The sequence below is a fragment of the Bos grunniens genome, chromosome 23 (assembly GCF_055505025.1).
Source record: "Bos grunniens cultivar Pamir isolate PY7600 chromosome 23, Bosgru_T2T1.0, whole genome shotgun sequence".
In the NCBI taxonomy this organism is placed as follows: domain Eukaryota; kingdom Metazoa; phylum Chordata; class Mammalia; order Artiodactyla; family Bovidae; genus Bos; species Bos grunniens.
Genome location: NC_141187.1, coordinates 32531897 through 32553598, shown reverse-complemented (window position 1 = coordinate 32553598; position 21702 = coordinate 32531897). Strand labels below are relative to the sequence as shown.

The following is a 21702-nucleotide window of genomic DNA, read 5'->3' as shown; positions in this document are numbered from 1 at the left end:
AATGAGTGAAACTAATATATTCATATAAACAATTGAAATAGCATAGATAAAGGTCTGGGAGTAGAGAAGTTTTTAAAAACCACAAAAACAACTTTGGGGAAAGACATTTTCTGAGAACTTAAGAAATTTGTATCATTGCTACTGTTGCTGCTAAGTCGCTTCAGTCGTGTCCGACTCTGTGCGGCCCCATAGATGGAAGCCCACCAGGCTCCTCTGTCCCTGGGATTCTCCAGGCAAGAATACTGGAGTGGGTTGCCATTTCCTTCTCCAATGCATGAAAGTGAAAAGTGAAAGTGAAGTCGCCATGTTGTGTCCGACTCTTAGCGGCCCCATGGACTATAGCCTACCAGGCTCCTCCATCCATGGGATTTCCCAGGCAAGAGTACTGGAGTGGGGTGCCATTGCCTTCTCCATTTGTATCATTGAGGGCTCCATAATTCTCTGTCCTTAATGCTGGCCCCTGTCCAGAGTCCCTGCCTTCTTCCAAATTGTTGCTATTTAGTCACTCATTTGTGCCGAACATTATTGTGACTCCATGGACTATAGCCAGCCAGGCTTCTCTGTCTCTGAGATTTCCCAGACAAGAATACTGGAGTTCGTTGCCATTTCCTTCTGTAGGAGATCTTTCTGACCCAGGGATCGAACCTATGTTTCCTACATTGGCAAGCTGATTCTTTAACACTGAGCCACCAGGGAAGACCAAATTACTGGTCCCCCAAATCTCTCAATCTCTTTATTATTCCACCATGTAATTAATATTCATCAATCCTGAATATTCATTGGAAGGAGTGCTGCTGAAGTTGAAGCTCCAACACTTTGGCCACATGATGTGAAGAAGTGACTTACTGAAAAAGACTCTGATGCTGGGAAAGATTGAAGGTGGGAGGAGTCATTTCAACTGAAATGACTGACTGAGAGACAGGAGGAAACAAACTACAAGTGTCAGATTTTTGGTTTCCCTGATAGGTCAGTTTGTGAAGAATCCCCTTGCAATGCCGGAGACCCTGATTCGATTCCTGGGTCAGGAAGACCTCATAAAGAAGGGATAGGCTACCTGTCCCAGTATTCTTGGGCTTCCCTTATGACTCAGCTGATAAAGAATTTGCCCGCAATGCAGGAGACCTGGGTTTGTAAGATCCTGGAGAAGGGAAAGGCTACCCACTCCAGTATTAGGCCTGGCGAATGCCATGGACTCAATAAGTCAATCAGTTCAGTTACTCAGTTGTGTCGGGCTCTTTGTGATCCCATAACCTCATGTCCATTGAGTCAGTGATGCCATACAATCATCTCATCCTCTGTTGTCCCCTTCTCCTCCCACCTTCAATCTTTCCCAGCATCAGGGTCTTTTCCAATGAGTCAGTTCTTCACATCAGGTGGCCAAAGTATTGGAGTTTCAGCTTCAGCATCAGTCCTTCCAATGAATATTCAGGACTGATTTCGTTTAGGATGGACTGTTTGGATCTCCTTGCATTTCAAGGGACTCTCAAGAGTCTTCTCCAACACTATAGTTCAAAAGCATCAATTCTTCAGCACTCAACTTTCTTTATAGTCCAACTCTCATATCCATACATGACTACTGGTAAAACCATAGCTGTGACTAGATGGACCTTTGTCGGCAAAGTAATAGCTGCTTCTTAATATGCTGTCTAGGCTGGCCATAGCTTTTCTTCCGAGGAGCAAGCGTCTTTTAATTTCATGTCCATGTATAGTCAATGGGGTCGCAAAGATTTGGACACGACTCAGCGACTTTAAATGTAAATTGAGACCCTGTAATCTCAAGACAAACTCTTCTCCTCTCTTAACTATCTAGAAGAATTCAAAATGGGAGTCTTTCTAGGCTTCCCTGGTGGTTCAGATGGTAAAGAATCTGCCTTCAATGCAGGAGACCTGGGTTCCATCCCTGGGTCAGAAATGTCTCCTGGAAAAGGAGATGGCTACCCATTCCAGTATTCTTGCTCAAAGAACTCTATGGGATGGAAAATCCCATAGACAGAGGAACCTTGTGGGATGCAGTCCATGGGGTCACAAAGAATCAGACATGACTGAGCAATTGAAACTTTTACTTTCCCAGAATTATTACCAGAGAAAAATTTTGAGTCCCTCAATTACATGGTAGGGCAAACTAATTATCCAGTATTTGCTTTTTCTCTTATTGTTCTGTGAATTACCCTGTTGTACTTGGAAGCTGTTATCTAATTCCTTAGCTCAGAATGGCATATAAACTTCATTTTACATTCTTTTTTTGAACTTCCCGCGTGTGTGGGGTTTCCATATGTATGAAATTCAATTTGATCTTACTTCTGTTAATCTATCTCATCATGTCAATTTGATTATTAGACCTGTAAAAGAACCTCGGAAGGGTAGAGGAAAATTCTTTCTCCCCAATAATACACAAAAAAATCTAATATGGGAAGATACTGCCCAATGCTTGCATAGTAGTCCAGTCTGCAGAGAGGGAAATTAACGTGGAGACCAATTTCAAGAACAAAGTTTAACTAATACTTTCATAAATCTTCTGCCACTCAAACTGAAGTGTACCTCTTATGAAGGTTTTGCAGCATAAATTATGGAATTCTTCAGGATCTAATTGAAAGAAATATCTAAATTATTTTGGCAGGATTTTTGGAAAGTTGTGTTATCTCCATTTTCAAATACGTTTTATTTTCTTTCTGATTGTGTAGATAGTAAAGAACAGTAAGTGCTTCATCCAATGAAATTGGATTAATAGTCCATTACAGTCCATAGAATTCTCCAGACCAGAATACTGGAGTGGGTAGCTGTTCCCTTCTCCAGAGGATCTTCCCAACCCACGGATCAGACTCTTCCTAACACAGGGATGGAAGCCAGGTTCTCCCATATAGCAGGTGGATTCTTTACCGGCTGAGCCACAAGGGAAGCCCAATTTTAAAAGCTCAGTTAATATGTGGAATTATAAGTAATGACATATCACACTTGAATATTTTATTTAAAACACAATTTATATTCATATATCAACTATTTGATTACACGTTCATTGATTAACATTAATAATAAAGGCAATATTTTAACAGTGTGATGGTCCTTGTTGTGGGGAATAGAAATGATGCAAGAAGGGTTACTTCTTGCATGATCAACATCAATAACTATAACCATAGCATATTTTATTATTAAAACATGAAGATCTCATAGGCCTTCCTTGGAGCTGTAGCATTTATTCTCGAGAGTTCTAGTTCTGAGATATAGCTGTTTAAAACTTACAGACTCAAATAATGCACATGAGTTTTTAAGAGGAAAAAACTGAATAATTAGATTCACTGAAATCAGAATTCGATTCTTCCAACATCAAATAAATTTAAAAAGAAAAAGGAAACCTCCCGATTGTTTGTTGTGGTCACTGTTATTTCAAAGAATATTATTTACATGTGATTGCAGTTGAGATTTAAATATAGGAAATAAAAATATTTCAAGAGACTCAGAAAATTTATTCCAGAGGACTAGGAATGAGATAGTAATTCCTTTCATTAAAATGTATTCATAATGAAAACTAGATTACCTGGTGTGGAGAATTGAAGGCCCTCTTTAGTTAGTATAGTTACTATAGTATAGTTAGTATGACTTGATCTGAGAGCAGGGTGAGTGATGATAGTGGGGGAAAAGGGGAACAAGAATCAATGACAGCATTAGGACTGTAAGAACCTGGTTTGCAGATTTATCTTATAAATGTGATTTACAATGCCGACCTTGTCTATTTGTTAAGGCACATCTTCCTAATGGATGAATAATTGATGTCTTTTACTTCACTAGCATTGATGTAAACAGCCCACTATAAGGTGTATTCTTTGCCTGGAGCTACTTGAAACAAGTATTTTACCTTGCTGGGTTTATTCTCATTTAGGAGGGTGAGTGGTGCGCCCTAAGATTCAACTGAAATAGGAGGGGAGCTAGGCCCGTCATATGGTCCTAAGGTTTTGTTTCAGATAGCCATTTTACCTTGTAAAGGAATCACAAAAGGACGTTAATTCTGCCCTCATACCTTGCTATCCGAAACAATGTGAATTTGAAAGTACAGCTCGTTTTGCTGATAAAGTGGGTGGCTCTGAAAAGAGCCTTTTGGTTTGAACAGGTTTGAGTTCCAAGCAATGCCAGGCTTCTACTTGCCCTTGGCCTTGTGGTGGCTCTCGGTCTTCTTGGGCAGCAGCACCGCCTGGATGTTGGGCAGAACACCACCCTGAGCGATGGTGACTTTGCCCAGCAGCTTGTTGAGCTCCTCGTCGTTGCGGATGGCCAGCTGCAGGTGACGCGGGATGATGCGGGTCTTCTTGTTGTCCCGGGCCGCGTTGCCCGCCAGCTCTAAGATCTCGGCTGTCAGGTACTCCAGCACCGCCGCCAGGTACACCGGGGCCCCGGCCCCGACCCGCTCGGAGTAGTTACCCTTGCGGAGCAGGCGGTGCACTCGGCCTACGGGGAACTGGAGCCCGGCCCGCGAGGAGCGGGTCTTGGCCTTTGCACGAGCCTTGCCTCCTTGCTTGCCACGACCAGACATGATGAGAGAATAAACTCACCAACATAAAATATGCGTGTATACAACCAGACCTATCTTATTTATAGTCTTTACTGGGCGCGAAAATAACGGTGGACCATTGGCTAAAGCTGCAGTTTCACCTAACCCAATGAAACCGTGAGTTTGAAATACGCTTCTTTTAATTGGACAAAACTATTATGTGACGTTTCCAGCATTCACCACCAATCAGACGCCTGGCATTACTCCCTGCCTCCTTTAAGAAGCTGGGAAGGAAGCGCATTCTTACCGCTTCTCTTTTCTTCCTGTTGCTTTTGGGTTGTTTGGCAGTAAACTCCCGGCCATGCCTGAACCCTCGAAGTCCGCTCCGGCCCCGAAGAAGGGCTCCAAGAAGGCAGTGACCAAGGCGCAGAAGAAGGACGGCAAGAAGCGCAAGCGCAGCCGCAAGGAGAGCTACTCCGTGTACGTGTACAAGGTGCTGAAGCAGGTCCACCCGGACACCGGCATCTCGTCCAAGGCCATGGGCATCATGAACTCCTTCGTCAACGACATCTTCGAGCGCATCGCGGGCGAGGCGTCGCGCCTGGCTCACTACAACAAGCGCTCGACCATCACATCCAGGGAGATCCAGACGGCCGTGCGCCTGCTGCTTCCCGGAGAATTGGCCAAGCACGCCGTGTCTGAGGGCACCAAGGCCGTCACCAAGTACACCAGTTCTAAGTGAGCCGGCCCGCCATGGAGTGATCGGTAAGGCTTGGCCTACACCCCAAAGGCTCTTTTCAGAGCCACTCAGTCTTCTAAAGAGAACTGGCACTAACTTTATTCAGTAGGTGTTTCTTATATGCTATTAAGTAATAAGTTCCGGTTTTTTGTTTTCCCTTAAACAAGAGAAATTTACTTGTCACAGTTGTAGAAGGCAGAAGTCCAAGACTGCTGTTAATAGGGGTGGTTTCTTCATAGGCTTCTCTTTGGCTTCCAGGTGGCCATCTTTTCTGTCTTCACTAGGTATTCTTTCTGTTCACATTTCCTTTGATCTTGTTAGAAATTGCTTTCTCTGTAATGTAGATGGTGCTGCAGCAACGCTGGAGGTGTTTTTATGTGTTTATGTCGAGAAAGGTCAAGTTCATTATCAGACATGTAAAGAAAACAAAATAGCGTTTGTCCCAAAGCAAAATCAGCTCTCCTTTACGTCTGAAGTTGACAAAAGATTTCGTTGACCATGGCTTGTCCCCTGCATCCTTAATTTTAACGTGTGTGTGCCTGAGTAGAGTTCCTTGGAACACAGTAGGAAAGTTACAAATCGCATTATCCACTTACGTTTTCTTTGTGGAGCGCTGCTGTCTTTCTTCCCCTTTCCCTGAGTTTAAATTTGCCAAGTATTAAGTTAAAAAGGCAAAAGCAAAACAAACGGAAGTGAGAATCTAATTACAGATTAGGCGGGTGCCACATTTCGTCGATAGCCAATCCAGACGCTGCGCGCGCACTTTGAAATTTACTAACAGTGTCGCTTGTGACTCCATCCTAACGGGAGAGTTCTGGGCCAAGCGGCTTTATGGGAAAAACTCTGCCATTTTCTCCAAACCCTGGTTTCTTTCTCTTTCCAGCATGTCTCTGGGATTTACTTTTGCTGTATTAGTTGGAATAAATTTTTTAAAAATAGAGGACTGTTCTCCCATCCTCAAAGGAAGATAAAATTCCATCTCTTCATTTTAGGCCCTTAGGAATGGCATATTTAAAACTATTTTGGTCTTTACCCAGAATCAAGGTGGCAATGCTTCCCCCTAACAGCATGTTATTCTATCGAGTGACCACTTGATAAAAAAATGACCATTTGTTCATACTGCATATGAAAATGTATAGGTGACCTAACATTTAATTTGCAATATGCCAAGACATAAATGAGTAGCCACGAAAAGTTTCTTAAGACTAAAGTCTTACTATGTGGAAAACTACTCAAAATCTTTGCTTAAGACCTCACATTCAGAATTAATAGGTATAACCTACATCTTTGGAAACTATTATTTTTTTTTCCCACTAGGTGACTTATAATTTCAACTTTCTGACTTTTTATATTAGGCATATTAAAAAGAATAATTTTAATTTAATAATTTAATAATAATTTTAATGTAGGTTTTATTAAAACACAGACAAAATATTTCCCAGAGGGTTTCCTCATGTGCTTAGAATGAAGAAAAATATCCATTAATTAAAGATATTTTTTCAATGTTTTAATTCTTTAAAAATGACTTTATATCCTGTCTGCTTTAATTGTGAAAATAATGCAGAATATAAAATTGAGAGTATAGGCATGGCCTGTTCATGCATAAAATGACAATGTTCACTATAAAGTTATACCTTAATACTAGGAATATGTATATGTGATGTGAATCTGGAGTTGCAAATATAGGTCAAATATATCAGTGTCTTTTACTAGTTAGTTCTTGTGGAACAGTGTTTTGAGAATGTGAGGTGACATGTTACATGGCAGAGAAGAGTGAAGTTATCAGCTCAAGAAGAAAAGAGTCTGATTTGAAAAAATTTTATTTTGGGAAAAGATGAAGAACTTTCAGTGAAAAGAGTAACAGGCCCTTAGCTTTTGAAAATACATTTTTTTAAGTTTGTTATGGCAGTGTTCTAAGTTCTCTAAGGCAGCCAGGCATCACACAAAGCAGTCTAACATAAATCTTGGTCTGGAGATTTCCACCTCTACTCAGGAATCTAAAGTCCTTGAAGAGGAACTAATTACAAGTTTGAGACAAAGGAAATCCTGATGGGTGTACAACATGTATGTTGACTCAACACAAGGATGGTCTCCCATGTCTGGAGTAACAATAGAGTTAAGACAAGAGAGGCAAGAAAACCTGAAAGTAGTGCCAACTTGAGATTTAAGAACAGTTTTATAGTCATCCACTGGAATAGTTTGGTATATAAAAAGCCATGAATCCATGATAATAAGCAATTGGAGCAAATACTATATAATGAGCTGAATAAGAAGTTTACATGGTGTGTCACACTATTCATATTTTCCCAACTCTTTGTGCCCTATGTCATGGAGATGAGTTATCTTCTTCACCTGAAGGTGCCTGGCCTTGCATTCTTAAGATTTTATTGTACTTATATGAGGGGAAACTTAACCTCCTGTGATGCTATAGGATGAAGTCTCAAAAAAGATCTTCCTGAGAATCTCACTGATGCTTTGTTCACTAAAATTTCATTTCAGGAGAGCAAATTGCATTTTAATGATTTCCATTCTTAGAAATCCATCCAAACTCTAATTCCCAAGGCAGTCTTAAATTATCCTGTGTATCAGCTTCTACCATAGCCATCCCCAACACTGTGCATGTGTGCTCAGTCACTTCAGTCATGGAAATTGGATATATCTCAAAGAAGTTCGTGCTGTATTTGAGTCAAATCTTTTGAACGTTAGCATTTCATCTGGCTCTATATTTTTGCAGAGTTCACACCAAAGAGCTTAACACTTAACATTCAAACACCTTCACCTCACTATCAAGGACATTTTTATCAAAGCTATCACCTCTGTAATCACATATTTTTCCCTGAAACTTTGACTTATGCCTTGTTTTCCAGAACTACATCCATCACTTCGCGATCCTGCTGAAGCCATCAGTGCAATTAAACTCATCAGAGTACTCAGAACAACGTCCACTATGGATTCTTCACGTCTGTCATCCTGACAGTCCTCTGATACATTTTCATTGGATCCAACATCTTGGTGGAGGAAAATCCCTGAACACTATCCTGACTTCTTAAGGTGGAATGCTTATCTCTTTAGGCTACATGAGACTGTAGCTGTTGCTTCCTTCAAACCTAGTGTTAAATTTTGGCAGTGACCATACTGTGGGACATAGACTTCTAAAAGCTACAAACCATGACTTTGAATAGTTTTTCAGTTGTAATTTGATGGAGTTAAGAAATATAATTGAAGAATATATGCCATTTATCTGTATCATGTGCTGCTGCTCTAATGTTCCAGACTTCAGTCCATCCTATGTAGGAAGGTGAAAGCTTGCAATAGTCCTTTAAGGCCACTCTCATTCCATATCTATTTTCTAGATGCAAAGAGACGGGGAGTATTTTGTCTAAATAGCTAGAGGATCAATGACAGAGTCAGTTTTTAAGCCTCATGGTAGTGGCCATCACTATAAAAATGATGTTATTTTGTGGTCTTCTTTCAAAACAAATAAATAAATGGAGATGGGCCATTTGTATTTGTTTTAATAGTGAAAAAGTTGCCATTCTTTACTTGGGGGAAAAAAAAAGTTTGTCCTTCTTGTCCCCAAGAACAGAAAAGAAAAAAAAGGGCAGTTTATTATTTTTTTCTTGGTGAACACTGGTCCAGCTCTCTTTAGAGGGTCCTGTAGCCCTACTCCTATCATCATTCAATTAATAACTTTTGCCTTTCCTGTGGGAAACAAGCATGTATAGCAAAGTCTGCCTGTTGATTATAATACTGAAATTAAAAAATCAAAACTGAAACCTGTTTCTAACTTTTCCAAAAGACAGTGTTCGAAAATTACAACTTAAATTCACATAGTGCTTGTACACAGACTGTATTTCATCTGTTGGAAATGTGTGCCAATTTGCTGTTAAATCATGCTACCAAGGAGCAGAGAGAAACCTGCCCACTGAAACTGCTGTGTGAGACATGGAATTATATCTCTTATCTGACCATCATTTCTGCCTTGAAAGCGGTAATGAAATTGACCAGAGGGCCCTCCCTGAAGCAGCAGCCCAGCTGGGAAGACCCTTTATATTCATTTTCCTAGAGGGTCAGCAATTCAGATTTCCCCAAGTGAAAGGCTTAAACTTTCACTCTGGATGAAACCTGAATGCTGTTTATTTGCAATGGATGCTAAACATTAACCTATTCTTTTTCTTAGTTTCTTTTGTCCTCCTCATTCCAAAGGACCAAAACTAGGCCTAGTCCAGGGAAGGGAATCATGAGGTCCTGATTTCCATGGCCTGTTCTACTTAAAGGAAGGCAGCTTTAATGGGGAAAAATCCTCCCGCCTATCAAAATGTAAGCATATTTAGGGATAGAGTCTTTAAATAGGTAATTAAATTAAAATGAGGTCATTGGAGAGTGATTGGGTCCTGATCCAGTATGACCAGTGTTCTCTTAAAAAAGGAAATTTGGACACAGACAGGCATAGAGGGAACATATGTGAAGACAGAGGGGGAAACATGGCCATCTATGCTAAGGAGAGGGCCTAGAACCCATCCTTCCCTCATGGCCCTCAGAAGGAAGTAACCCTTCTGGCACTTTGATCTCAGACTTCTAGATTACAGAAGAATGAGAAAACAATTTTCCGTTTTTTCAACCACCCAGACACCCAGACAGGAATACCTTGTTAATGGCAGTGGTGAAGGTAAAAGTGAAGTTGCTCAGTCGTGTCCAATTCTTTGGACCCCTTGGACTGTAGCCTACCAGGCTCCTCCGTCCAAGGGATTTTCCAGGCAAGCATATGGGAGTGGGTTGCAATTTCCTTCTCCAGGAGATCTTCCCTACCCAGGGACTGAACCCGTGTCTTCCTCAATGTAGGCAGACGCTTCAACGTCTCAGCCACCAGGAAATCTACCAGTAACAGTAACATAGCAGCCAGTAACATAAATATAATGCTACAATCCCAGTCCTCTGTCTCTCTACCTGTAGACCAAAGATACTATTAGCACGTATCTCCTTAGATTGAAAAAATAAAAAAAAAGAAGAAAAATTAAATAATGCACAGTATCTAAAGATAATATACACTTAACACATGGCAGCCAATAATTAACGTGACTTTTCCCCCCTGTATGCCAAAAGCAAGATGTAAATGCCATATAATTTACTCCTTGAAGGCAGATCTTTGAGTAAAGAGCCATAACATAAACGCTGACATTCAGTCATCCTGTAAATGACAAAATATTAGAGCAAGTTAAATAAAAAACATCCAGATGTATAAGGAGATAAAGTAAATGAAATATATGACAATAAAATGCTAAAGATGGAAAAACTGAATAGTTTACCAAAGCAGGTCATTTTGATATTCTGAACTAATAAGAGTATACCTGAAAGCAACCTAAACAGGTAGAAGTAGCATAGGCCCCAGAAAACCATTTGAGACTGAAGTTATGCCAATACTTGCTAGCTGGATATGTTGGATTTTACTTTAGTGAACCCATGTGTATGATCAGGCCACACAAGATGGCTGTTCTCTTGCTCTCTGTACATTCCTTGCTTGAACAGCCCCTGCTTTCCATCATCCCACTCATAGGACTGACCTTTTGTCTTAATCATAGAAATTAAACTTCTTAAGTGCTTGCCCCCTGTTCCAACAAGTGATTGTTGTATTCTTAGAACAGAATAGCTTTAGCATGCTGGGTTAATAAAGAGAACACTTGATGGTTGTTAACCAAAGGAACTGTTGAAGGAGATCATCTGTTGGTTTCCCTGGTAGTTGATGAGCTCACATGACATCCATTCCCACTGTAATTGTTACACCTCGCCACTCTACCCCCATGAAGGCTGCTGCCTTGTCCTGTTTCAGACCTGTAAGATACCCTAGCCAATAAACTGTTGATGTCTCTGTTGCTGTCTCCAGATATTTTCTTTGGTCTCAAGGTTGGGGGATTATAGGACTTGCAGGGCTACAGAGTATAGCCTAACACCATGATTCTCCTGTAAAATGGAGATAATAATGCAGCCCCAGTTTTCCTAGGACTTTATAAGATGATATACACTGCTTCCAAGTGTGTTCTTGGAAGCTGGATGAGGTCCACAAATGTTACTATGAAAGAGACATTACATAGATTTTTTTTCCTTTCAACAAAATAAGTAATTATTTAATTTAAGAATTAAAAGTATAATAAATGTTTCACCACAGAGTGATCTTCTCTAGGTCATACAGTTTTATATTTTCTGAGTTAGACATCAGATCAGTCGTTCAGTCGTGTCCAACTCTTTGCAACCCCATGAATCGCAGCACGCCAGGCCTCCCTGTCCATCACCAACTCCCGGAGTTCACTCAGACTCACGTCCATCAAGTCAGTGACGCCATCCAGCCATGTCATCCTCTGTCGTCCCCTTCTCCTCCTGCCCCCAATCCCTCCCAGTATCAGAGTCTTTTCCAATGAGTCAACTCTTCACATCAGAGGGCCAAAGTACTGGAGTTTCAGCTTTAGCATCATTCCTTCCAAAGAAATCCAAGGGCTGATCTCCTTCAGAATGGACTGGTTGGATCTCCTTGCAGTCCAAGGGACTCCCAAGAGTCTTCTCCAACACCACAATTCAAAAGCATCAATTCTTCGGCGCTCAGCCTTCTTCACAGTCCAACTCTCACATCCATACATGACCACAGGAAAAACCATAGCCTTGACTAGACGAACCTTTGTTGGCAAAGTAACGTCTCTGCTTTTGAATATGCTATCTGGGTTGGACATAACTTTCCTTCCAAGGAGTAAGCGTCTTTTAATTTCATGGCTGCAGTCACCATCTGCAGTGATTTTGGAGCCCAGAAAAATAAAGTCTGACACTTTCCACTGTTTCCCCATCTATTTCCCATGAAGTAATGGGACCGGATGCCATGATCTTAGTTTTCTGAATGTTGAGCTTTAAGCCAACTTTGTCACTCTCGTCTTTCACTTTCATCAAGAGGCTTTTGAGTGCCTCTTCACTTTCTGCCATAAGGGTGGTGTCATCTGCATATCTGAGGTTATTGATATTTCTCCAAGCAATCTTGATTCCAGCTTGTGTTTCTTCCAGTCCAGCATTTCTCATGATGTACTCTGCATAGAACTTAAATAAACAGGGTGACAATATACAGCCTTGACAAACTCCTTTTCCTATTTGGAACCAGTCTGTTGTTCCATGTCCAGTTCTAACTGTTGCTTCCTGACCTGCATACAAATTTCTCAAGAGGCAGATCAGGTGGTCTGGTATTCCCATCTCTTTCAGAATTTTCCAGTTTATTGTGATCCACACAGTCAAAGGCTTTGGCTTAGTCAGTAAAGCAAAAACAGATGTTTTTCTGGAACTCTCTTGCTTTTTCCATGATCCAGCGGATGTTGGCAATTTGATCTCTGGTTCCTCTGCCTTTTCTAAAACCAGCTTGAACATCAGGAAGTTCACGGTTCACATATTGCTGAAGCCTGGCTTGGAGAATTTTGAGCATTACTTTACTAGCGTGTGAGATGAGTGCAGTTGTGCAGTAGTTTGAGCATTCTCTGGCATTGCCTTTCTTTGGATTGGAATGAAAACTGACTTTTTCCAGTCCTGTAGCCACTGCTGAGTCTTCCAAATTTGCTGGCATATTGAGTGCAGCACTTTCACAGCATCATCTTTCAGGATTTGGAATAGCTCAACTGGAATTCCATCACCTCCACTATCTTTGTTCATAGTGATGCTTTCTAAGGCCCACTTGACTTCACATTCCAGGATGTCTGGCTCTAGGTCAGTGATCATACCATCGTGATTATCTTGGTCGTGAAGATCTTTTTTGTACAGTTCTTCTATGTATTCTTGCCATCTCTTAATATCTTCTGCTTCTGTTAGGTCCATACCATTTCTGTCCTTTATCGAGCTCATCTTTGCATGAAATGTTCCTTTGGTATCTCTGATTTTCTTGAAGAGATCCCTAGTCTTTCCCATTCTGTTGTTAGACATATAGTGTCTTAATTGAATAGTACATTAGTTAACTAGTATTTTTTTTCACAGCTGTACTAAGTACCATTGGGAGCATGGAAATTTATTGTAAGTAGTATGTAGACTTTGGTATTTAAAATGTTGAAACAGAGAATGAAAATATCATTCTGTTTTCTACTCTCTTTAAATCTTTCTGATTAAGTAACTGGGGACGTGTTAATTTGGTGCTGGTAGGTCTTCAAGGCCTAACACATATTAATCCTTGCTCCCTTCCCTGATTTTTCAATGTCATAACAAAGAACAATTTTCAGGCTCAAAGTGCATGCTCTTGTTCAATCACAGCTGACTCTTTGCAACGCTATAAATTGTAGGCCACCAGGCTCCTCTGTCCATGCAATTTTCCAGGCAAGAATAATGGAGTGAGTTGCCATTTCCTCCTCCAGGAGATATTCCTGACCCGGGGATCCAACCTTGAATCTGAATTCTTACCACTGCACTACCTAGGAAGCCAACTAGTAGGCAGTAAATAGCATATAACTGAAGTTGAATAACATATGTGGGCTTCCCTGGTGGCTAAGTGGAATTGGCCTGCATTGCAGGAAATGCTGGTCCGATCCCTGGGTCAGGAAGATTTCCCTAAGAAGGAAATGGCAACCCACTTGTGTTCTTGCCTGGAAAATCCTATGGACAGAGAATCCTGGCGGCCTATAGTCTGTTTGGTCACAAAAGAGTGGGAAACAACTTAGCGACTAACAGGCAACCACTGGGAGATTGAACCGCCCTCTGGGAGAAACAGTGGAAACAGTAGCTGACTTTATTTTGGGGGGCTCCAAAATCACTGCAGATGGTGATTGCAGTCATGAAATTAAAAAACACTTACTCCTTGGAAGGAAAGTTATGACCAACTTAGACAGCATATTAAAAAGCAGTCATTACTTTGTCCACAAGGGTCCGGTCTAGTCAAGGCTATGGTTTTTCCAGTAGTCATGTATGGATGTGAGACCTGGCCTATAAAGAAAGCTGAGTGCCAAAGAATTGATGCTTTTGAAGTGTGGTGTTAGAGAAGACTCTTGAGAGTTCCTTGGACTGCAAGGAGATCAGTCCTGGATGGTCATTGGAAGGACAGATGTTGAAGCTGAAATTCCAATACTTTGGCCACCTGATGCAAAGAGCTGACTCATTTGAAAAGACCCTAATGGTGGGAAAGATTGAGGGCAGGAGGAGAAGGGGAGGACAGAGGATGAGATGGTTGGATGGCATCACCAACTCAATGGACATGGATTTGGGTAGACTCCGGCAGTTGGTGATGGACAGGGAGGCCTGGCGTGCTCTGGTTCATGGGATCGCAAAGAGTCGGACAAGACTGAGCGACTGAACTGAACTGGGAGAAAAAATGCCATCCTGCTACTCTCCTTCAGGTCTCAAAGACTGCCTTTTCATTTAGAATTTCTCCCTTATTACAAAGGGGAGAAAAGGTAAAGAAATGAGTGAAATGAACTGTGGAGCTGACTCAGAAAAGAAACTGACATGTTCTAGATTTTTCCCTTATAGAATCTGACCATGTAAAAAAGTGAACAGTAGTGCCATTACCAAAAGGGGTGAAACCTTTAAACTTAAGAACATGCAGCAGCACCTAACTACATGAAAAATCTAAAGGTAGGACAACCTGCTTCTATGCGTGCTCAGTCATTAAGTCGTGTCCAACTCTTTGCGACCCCCATGGACTGTAGGCCGCCAGACTCCTCTATCCATAGGATTCTCCAGGAAACAATACTGGAGTGGGGTGCCATGCCCTTCTCCAGCGGATCCTTCCAATCAAGGCATCTCCCTGCGGCTCCCGCATTACAGGTAGATTCTTCGCCTCTAAGCCACCGGGGAAGCCCAATACTGCTTTTACCTACTTCTAAAGTTACATCAATTAAGTGCCAGTTCTCTTTGGAAACCGTGGATGGCTCTGAAAAGAGCCTTTGGAAGTGCTGGAGTCTGATCAAGCAGCCAGTGGCTCACTTGGAGCTGGTATACTTGGTGACGGCCTTGGTGCCCTCAGACACGGCGTGCTTGGCCAGTTCTCCGGGAAGCAGCAGGCGCACGGCCGTCTGGATCTCCCTGGATGTGATGGTCGAGCGCTTGTTGTAGTGAGCCAGGCGCGACGCCTCGCCCGCGATGCGCTCGAAGATGTCGTTGACGAAGGAGTTCATGATGCCCATGGCCTTGGACGAGATGCCGGTGTCCGGGTGGACCTGCTTCAGCACCTTGTACACGTACACGGAGTAGCTCTCCTTGCGGCTGCGCTTGCGCTTCTTGCCGTCCTTCTTCTGCGCCTTGGTCACTGCCTTCTTGGAGCCCTTCTTCGGGGCCGGAGCAGACTTGGCTGGCTCCGGCATGACTGACAATAATTACAAGATCGCAGGAAAAAGACAAAAGCATCTCCCAGCACGTCCATTTTATAATGCAATATGCAAATTAGATTTTGTAACGCTCTATGTCTGATTGGCGAATACTCGTTGTGACATCACATTCAATTTTGTCCAATGAAAACGCTCATTTTAAGGACCTACACTTTACTCTGCAACATTAACTGCAACTTTACCCAATGGAATAGCTTCTTTTTCGCGCCCAACTGCAGCTATAAAATGTGCAGTTTTCTTTCACTTTAGTGCCTTCGGCTGTAGTCTTGAAGAGTTGTAGTATGTCTGGACGTGGTAAGCAGGGCGGCAAAGCTCGCGCCAAGGCCAAGACCCGCTCTTCGCGGGCCGGGCTCCAGTTCCCCGTAGGCCGAGTGCACCGCCTGCTCCGCAAGGGTAACTACGCTGAGCGGGTCGGGGCCGGGGCCCCGGTGTACCTGGCGGCGGTGCTGGAATACCTGACAGCCGAGATCTTAGAGCTGGCGGGCAACGCGGCCCGGGACAACAAGAAGACGCGCATCATCCCGCGTCACCTGCAGCTGGCCATCCGCAACGACGAGGAGCTCAACAAGCTGCTGGGCAAAGTCACCATCGCTCAGGGTGGTGTCCTGCCCAACATCCAGGCGGTGCTGCTGCCCAAGAAGACCGAGAGCCACCACAAGGCCAAGGGCAAGTAAGGCGTCAAGAGCCACGCCTTCCAAACCAAAGGCTCTTTTCAGAGCCACCTACGTTTTCTGCTGAGGAGCTGGGACAGTAGTATTAACCTTAGTGTGCTACGTTGCTTCAGTAGTGTCTGACTCTTGCGTCCCCATAAACGGCATCCTTACCAGGCTGTCCTGTCCCTGGGATTCTCTCGGTTGCCTGCCATGTACTGCAGTCAGTCCATCAGGGTCTTCCGTCCTCCGTCCAGGCAAGACGCTAGTTTTCGTGCTGTCAGTGCTAGTTTTCTCACTCACTTATTACCTCACATACCAGGGTCTATCTCTTGGTAGCAAGAAAATGGGAATTATTTACGCAAGGAGAGCGGGAATAGATCTACGGATGGAATATTCTCTTGGAGAGCGGAGATAGTGCACAGCTGTTTCCAGAGATCTCTGGGTGGCTCTGAAAAGAGCCTTTGGGGTTTGCTTCTCAAGCGTCAACTTTCTACTTCTTCTTAGGAGCCGCCTTCTTCGCCTTTGCAGCTTTGGGTTTTGCTGCCTTAGGCTTGGAGGTTTTGGGTTTCGCCGCTTTTGGCTTCACTGCCTTGGGCTTCGCGGGGCTCTTAGCAGCCTTCTTTGGCTTTGCCGCAGTTTTGGCCTTCTTGGGGCTCTTGGCCACTTTTTTGACACCAGAGGCCGCGGGCTTTTTCGCCTTCTTAGGCGTCTTCTTAACGGCTTTCTTTGCTCCTGCAGCCTTCTTGGGTTTCTTAGGGGTGGCCCCTGCGGGTTTCTTCGCTTTAGCAGCCCCTGCTTTCTTGGCTTTGGGCTTGGCTTCCCCGGCAGCCGCCTTCTTGTTGAGCTTGAAAGAGCCGGAAGCCCCGGTGCCCTTGGTCTGCACCAGGGTGCCCTTGCTCACCAGGCTCTTGAGACCCAGCTTGATGCGGCTATTGTTCTTCTCCACATCGTAGCCACCGGCTGCTAGCGCCTTCTTGAGCGCAGCCAAAGAAAGGCCATTGCGCTCTTTGGAGGCGGCGACAGCCTTAGTAATCAGCTCGGAAACTGGGGGCCCGGTAGCCTTGCGCTTCGCCGCTCCACCGCTCGCGGTCTTCTTGGTTGCTTTCTTCTTGGCAGGAGACTTCTCCACCGGCGCCGGGGCGGCCGTTTCTGCAGGAGCGGTCTCCGACATGGCGAAAGGAGAACCTGCTAGAAGGAGAGAGACTCAAATTCCAAAGAGCAAGTTTTGCAATGCCGTCTTGCTCCGGCCCTGGCTTATATAAGTCGGTGCTGCCCTGTGATTGGTGGAGCGTCCGATCCACCGCCCTCACCAGCCGTTTGTCGTGGTTGGACTCCCAAACTGTGTTTGTTAGTCCCCAAAATTTGATTAAATGTTAAAAACAGTGGTACATAATTTGACTCTTTGAAGGTTCAAAGGAGGAAAACAGCCTCCAATTTCACATACTTGTTTGTGTTTTTATGACTCACGCGCAGTTAATGAAAAATATTTTTAAAAATCCCTTCAGCTTTTCCTATAGATTCACCGGACTTAAGGCATCGAGCTACGTAGTTGCATATTGCAATAAAGTTTTAGTAAGTATCTAGTGAATGTTTTTTAAAAGGCTTTGTTGCCAAGTTCGGCCTTCGATTTTTGCAAGAGGAAAGACACTAGGTTCCTTGATTTTGCTTAAACTTTGCTTCGAACGGCAGCAAGTAACACAGGTGCAGGACGGCCAGTTGCCTACAGCCACAAATTAAGCACATAGATTTTACTTTAAAAACCGGTTTTGCCTTCCAAGGAGTTTCCAGGTGCCAATATCTTTAGAGAATGGGATTTCGCGGCTCGGTCTAGTTCTGTGGTCAAAATGACTTCTTCCCTGAGGAATAGAAATTGCTTTGGCTTCAGAATCCAATGACATGTCTTCAAATTCAAACAAATTTAGTATGTTTTTGATTGCGAAGCTTTCTCCCTTTAATTTGTAAGCAAATCCATTAAAATAAGAAGAAAGAAAATGTCTTAACCCAGAGATGTATTTTAGGAAAAAACTCTGAAATGTGCTAAAAATTATTCAAGGGCTTCCAGCAACACCGGAAAGGCTGTTTAGATGACATGGGTCTCTCTCCGTCTTTCAGAAGCTGTTTTCCTCCTTTGGAACTTCAGCACTTTCCACTGCTCTCCCTCAAACTCCATCTCCACCAACATTTAACAAATTGAATGGTCAGGAACACCTTCTTTTGTAGGACCTCAGTGTGGATATTTTGCATATTTAATGAAGATAGACCTGTATCTTTCAGTGAAATAATTGGCCTCTGACTACAAGTGTGGATTGGATAGTAAGGGAGTGAGTGGAGGTTATAGAAGTTTAAGAGAATTCAGGAAAACATTAACATCCAAGGGACCTGAGGCAGTGACTGTGAAGTGAAATGGAGGGTGATGTTTATTATTTATTGGGAGGGGGAAGCTTGGAGAGGATTTTGTCCCTGGATGCAACGATGATTAGGGTCTCTCATGCATTCAACAGTCAGTTCTTGTGAAAACCTGTAGGCTGACATGCTTCATGTCTTCAGGGGTTCCTGGAGTTGAAACTACAGCCTACTATGGCCAAATCTAGACAGTGGCTTATTTTTGTATGGCCAAGCTAAGAGTTTCTCTATATTTTAAGAATATTTTAAAGATGTAACAGAGACCATATGTTACCTGCTAACCCTAAAATATTTACTTTATGGCTTTCACGGCCTTGAATTCCTCCTCAGATAGTTCATGTTATTCTTACAGGTCTGCCCTTTTCAGAATTATGTAAACCCAGATCTAAAGAAAAGATCTTAAGAAAATGACTCAATCAAGCATTTCCCAGTTTCAATCACGAAACTTTCAGAAAACTTGGGAACGCTGGCAGTGGGGGGGTGTCTGCTTTACAAAAGGAGGGGGGCATAATACAGCTAACATTCATTGAGCATTTATAGTCTTAGTATGGCCTACAAACTAATTCACTTGCCACATTTTACAACTGTTGTAGGTGAGTCCCAGAGAGAAGCTGAGTAACTGGGCAACTGACTGCTGTGAATCTCGAACCTCAACCACTATTTCTTCCTGCAACAGGGAGACAGGAGACACATTATCTGAAGTTGTATGGTACTACTTGGCAAAAGGTGGGGGGAAAGCGCTTCATTTGTCATTACAGAACTGTCCGCAGAAAGCACTGGTTAACAAGGAATGGGCCACTTCTTCAGTCACTTCCTTTAGCCAAGGATTAAACATTATCACTTTAAAAAAATGCTTCTCCTAGAAAGTTTGAGTGACTAGGAGCCCAGGATACAGCCACTTCTACATAGTATTGACGTGGTACAATAATATTTGGGTCCACGAAACGTTTCATTTAAAATTCATGCCGTTTATCATTTGCTGGTAATATGTATACTCGACAAGGAACAGCTCCTTTTTGGTGACAATTGAGGGGCTCTTAAAAGAGCCTTTGGGGGTAGGTATGTGTTAGCTAGAGGAGCCACAAAATTTATGCTCTCTCCCCGCGGATGCGGCGAGCAAGCTGGATGTCCTTGGGCATGATAGTGACGCGCTTGGCGTGGATGGCACACAGGTTGGTGTCTTCGAAGAGCCCCACCAGATAGGCCTCGCACGCCTCCTGCAGCGCCATCACGGCCGAGCTCTGGAAGCGCAGGTCAGTCTTGAAGTCCTGCGCGATCTCGCGCACCAGCCGCTGGAACGGCAGCTTGCGGATCAGCAGCTCCGTGGACTTCTGGTAACGGCGAATCTCGCGCAGAGCTACCGTGCCGGGCCGGTAGCGATGCGGCTTCTTCACGCCGCCGGTGGCCGGCGCGCTCTTGCGGGCCGCCTTAGTGGCGAGCTGTTTGCGCGGCGCCTTGCCGCCGGTGGACTTCCGAGCCGTCTGCTTAGTGCGAGCCATTGGTAAGTAGTGCCAACCGCCTAACACTGATGTGAGCGCTCGGCCGTCCCAAAATATATAGCGAACCTCGCGTCTTGATTGGACAATAGACTGCTGCTCTCTCGCTTACCCCGCCCTTCCACGCCCATTCTTTCTGGGTTTAGGAAGCATTGTCCCGCCTCTACTTCGGACACTAGGATTACGTGGTGAGGAAATATCTTGTTGGCTTTCAAAAAAACCCTGCAGGATGTATCCAAATTCTTAAATTTGTCGTCTAGAGCTGGGGTCCCCAACCTCCGGGATCTAAATGTCTAGTGATCTGAGGTGGAACTGATGAAATAAAAGTAAGAATAAAGTGTGCTAGTCTCTCAGGAGTGTCCGAATCTGTGATGCCATGGACTGTAGGCTACTAGCCTCCTCTGTCCATGGGATTTTCCAGGCAAGAATACTCAAGTGGTTTGCCGTTTCCTACTCCAGAGAAATAAAGTGCACAATAAATAGTCGCTCTTCAGTTGCGCAGCCGTGTCCCTGCTCTTTGCGACCCCACTGACTACGGCATGACAGGCTTCACTGTTCTTCACTATCCCTTGGAGTTTGCTCAAATTCATGTCCGAATCAGTGATACCATCCAACCATCTCATCTTCTGTCGCCCCCCTTCACCTGCTGCCCTCAATCTTTCTCAGCATCAGGATCTTTTCCGATGAGTGGGCTCTTCGCATGACGCGGCCAAACTTGGAGCTTCTAATATGCTTAAATCATCCCGAAACCATCCTCCCACCCAGGCGCGTGGGAAAACTGTCTTCAAAATCGGTCGCTGCCGCCGAAAAGGTTGCGGACAGCTGGCCTAGACAAGTGTCTTGCATTTTAGATATAAGATGTCATGATTTGACAAGCTTGAATAAGTTGAAAGGAGTGTTTAAGTGGAGGCCATTAAGTTAAAGTCAACCCAGCCACTACGTTCTGTTCCAGAACTCTTATAGCTTAGTAAAACAGAGCTTAGTTACCTTTTTCCTTAAACTTCTTGTGTTATTGCTAGCCATACTGCTTCGTGAGCTATTTACCCTTTAAGTGCGAGCAGTCAACACAAGGTTATTTTGCCTAGCTTATAAGAAACGACATCAAACGAAAATCTGCCACTGTTGTTGACCGGAATACTGACGGAGAACTGGACCTTTGACCATACTCAAATTATTTTTCAGACATCAATCTTCCCCACACAACCTAACGACTTTAGCGCCTACAGCTCTTTACCAGAGTCAGTGGGTGGCCCTAAGAAGGGCCTTTAAGGTAGGGTGATTAAATGCACCTTTAACCGCCGAAGCCGTAAAGGGTACGTCCCTGGCGCTTGAGCGCGTACACCACATCCATGGCGGTAACAGTTTTGCGCTTGGCGTGCTCGGTGTATGTGACCGCGTCCCGAATCACATTTTCCAGGAACACCTTCAGCACCCCACGGGTCTCCTCATAGATGAGACCGGAGATCCGCTTCACGCCACCACGACGAGCCAGACGACGAATGGCGGGCTTGGTGATGCCCTGGATGTTGTCACGAAGAACCTTGCGGTGGCGCTTAGCACCCCCTTTCCCGAGGCCCTTACCGCCCTTACCACGACCAGACAT

The 21702-nt window shown here is 43.8% G+C and overlaps 6 protein-coding genes across 6 annotated transcripts; 1 reads left to right on the top strand and 5 right to left on the bottom strand.

Moving 5' to 3' along the window:
- Positions 1 to 2959: 2959 nt before the first annotated feature.
- Positions 2960 to 4734, bottom strand: LOC147347384 (histone H2A type 1-D). The gene has a single exon (XM_086369838.1). It carries the CDS (start codon positions 4520 to 4522, stop codon positions 4130 to 4132), a length of 393 nt encoding a protein of 130 aa, XP_086225964.1. The 5' UTR covers positions 4523 to 4734; the 3' UTR covers positions 2960 to 4129.
- Positions 4735 to 4785: 51 nt separating this feature from the next.
- On the top strand, positions 4786 to 11085 carry LOC147347383 (histone H2B type 1-N). Its single transcript, XM_086369842.1, has 2 exons — positions 4786 to 5245; positions 8087 to 11085. The coding sequence occupies exon 1, from the start codon at positions 4842 to 4844 to the stop codon at positions 5220 to 5222; it is 381 nt and encodes a 126-aa protein (XP_086225968.1). The 5' UTR covers positions 4786 to 4841; the 3' UTR covers positions 5223 to 5245; positions 8087 to 11085.
- A 3635-nt stretch (positions 11086 to 14720) lies between these two features.
- On the bottom strand, positions 14721 to 15611 carry LOC147347382 (histone H2B type 1-C/E/F/G/I). The gene has a single exon (XM_086369845.1). The coding sequence runs from the start codon at positions 15521 to 15523 to the stop codon at positions 15143 to 15145; it is 381 nt and encodes a 126-aa protein (XP_086225971.1). The 5' UTR covers positions 15524 to 15611; the 3' UTR covers positions 14721 to 15142.
- A 212-nt stretch (positions 15612 to 15823) lies between these two features.
- H1-5 (H1.5 linker histone, cluster member) lies at positions 15824 to 17486 on the bottom strand. Its single transcript, XM_086369855.1, is given in 2 exon segments — positions 15824 to 16173; positions 16695 to 17486. Coding segments are annotated over 2 exon segments (906 nt in total). The 5' UTR covers positions 17372 to 17486; the 3' UTR covers positions 15824 to 15944.
- Positions 17487 to 19550: 2064 nt separating this feature from the next.
- Positions 19551 to 20102, bottom strand: LOC147347380 (histone H3.1). Its single transcript, XM_086369834.1, has one exon. It carries the CDS (start codon positions 20100 to 20102, stop codon positions 19692 to 19694), a length of 411 nt encoding a protein of 136 aa, XP_086225960.1. The 3' UTR covers positions 19551 to 19691.
- A 1240-nt stretch (positions 20103 to 21342) lies between these two features.
- LOC147347379 (histone H4) lies at positions 21343 to 21702 on the bottom strand. The gene has a single exon (XM_086369851.1). It carries the CDS (start codon positions 21700 to 21702, stop codon positions 21391 to 21393), a length of 312 nt encoding a protein of 103 aa, XP_086225977.1. The 3' UTR covers positions 21343 to 21390.

What these genes read in the sequence shown, in the direction of transcription:
- LOC147347384 (XM_086369838.1), bottom strand. Translation starts at nt 4,522, where the DNA reads ATGTCTGGTCGTGGCAAGCAAGGAGGCAAGGCTCGTGCAAAGGCCAAG.
- LOC147347383 (XM_086369842.1), top strand. Translation starts at nt 4,842, where the DNA reads ATGCCTGAACCCTCGAAGTCCGCTCCGGCCCCGAAGAAGGGCTCCAAG.
- LOC147347382 (XM_086369845.1), bottom strand. Translation starts at nt 15,523, where the DNA reads ATGCCGGAGCCAGCCAAGTCTGCTCCGGCCCCGAAGAAGGGCTCCAAG.
- LOC147347380 (XM_086369834.1), bottom strand. Translation starts at nt 20,102, where the DNA reads ATGGCTCGCACTAAGCAGACGGCTCGGAAGTCCACCGGCGGCAAGGCG.
- LOC147347379 (XM_086369851.1), bottom strand. Translation starts at nt 21,702, where the DNA reads ATGTCTGGTCGTGGTAAGGGCGGTAAGGGCCTCGGGAAAGGGGGTGCT.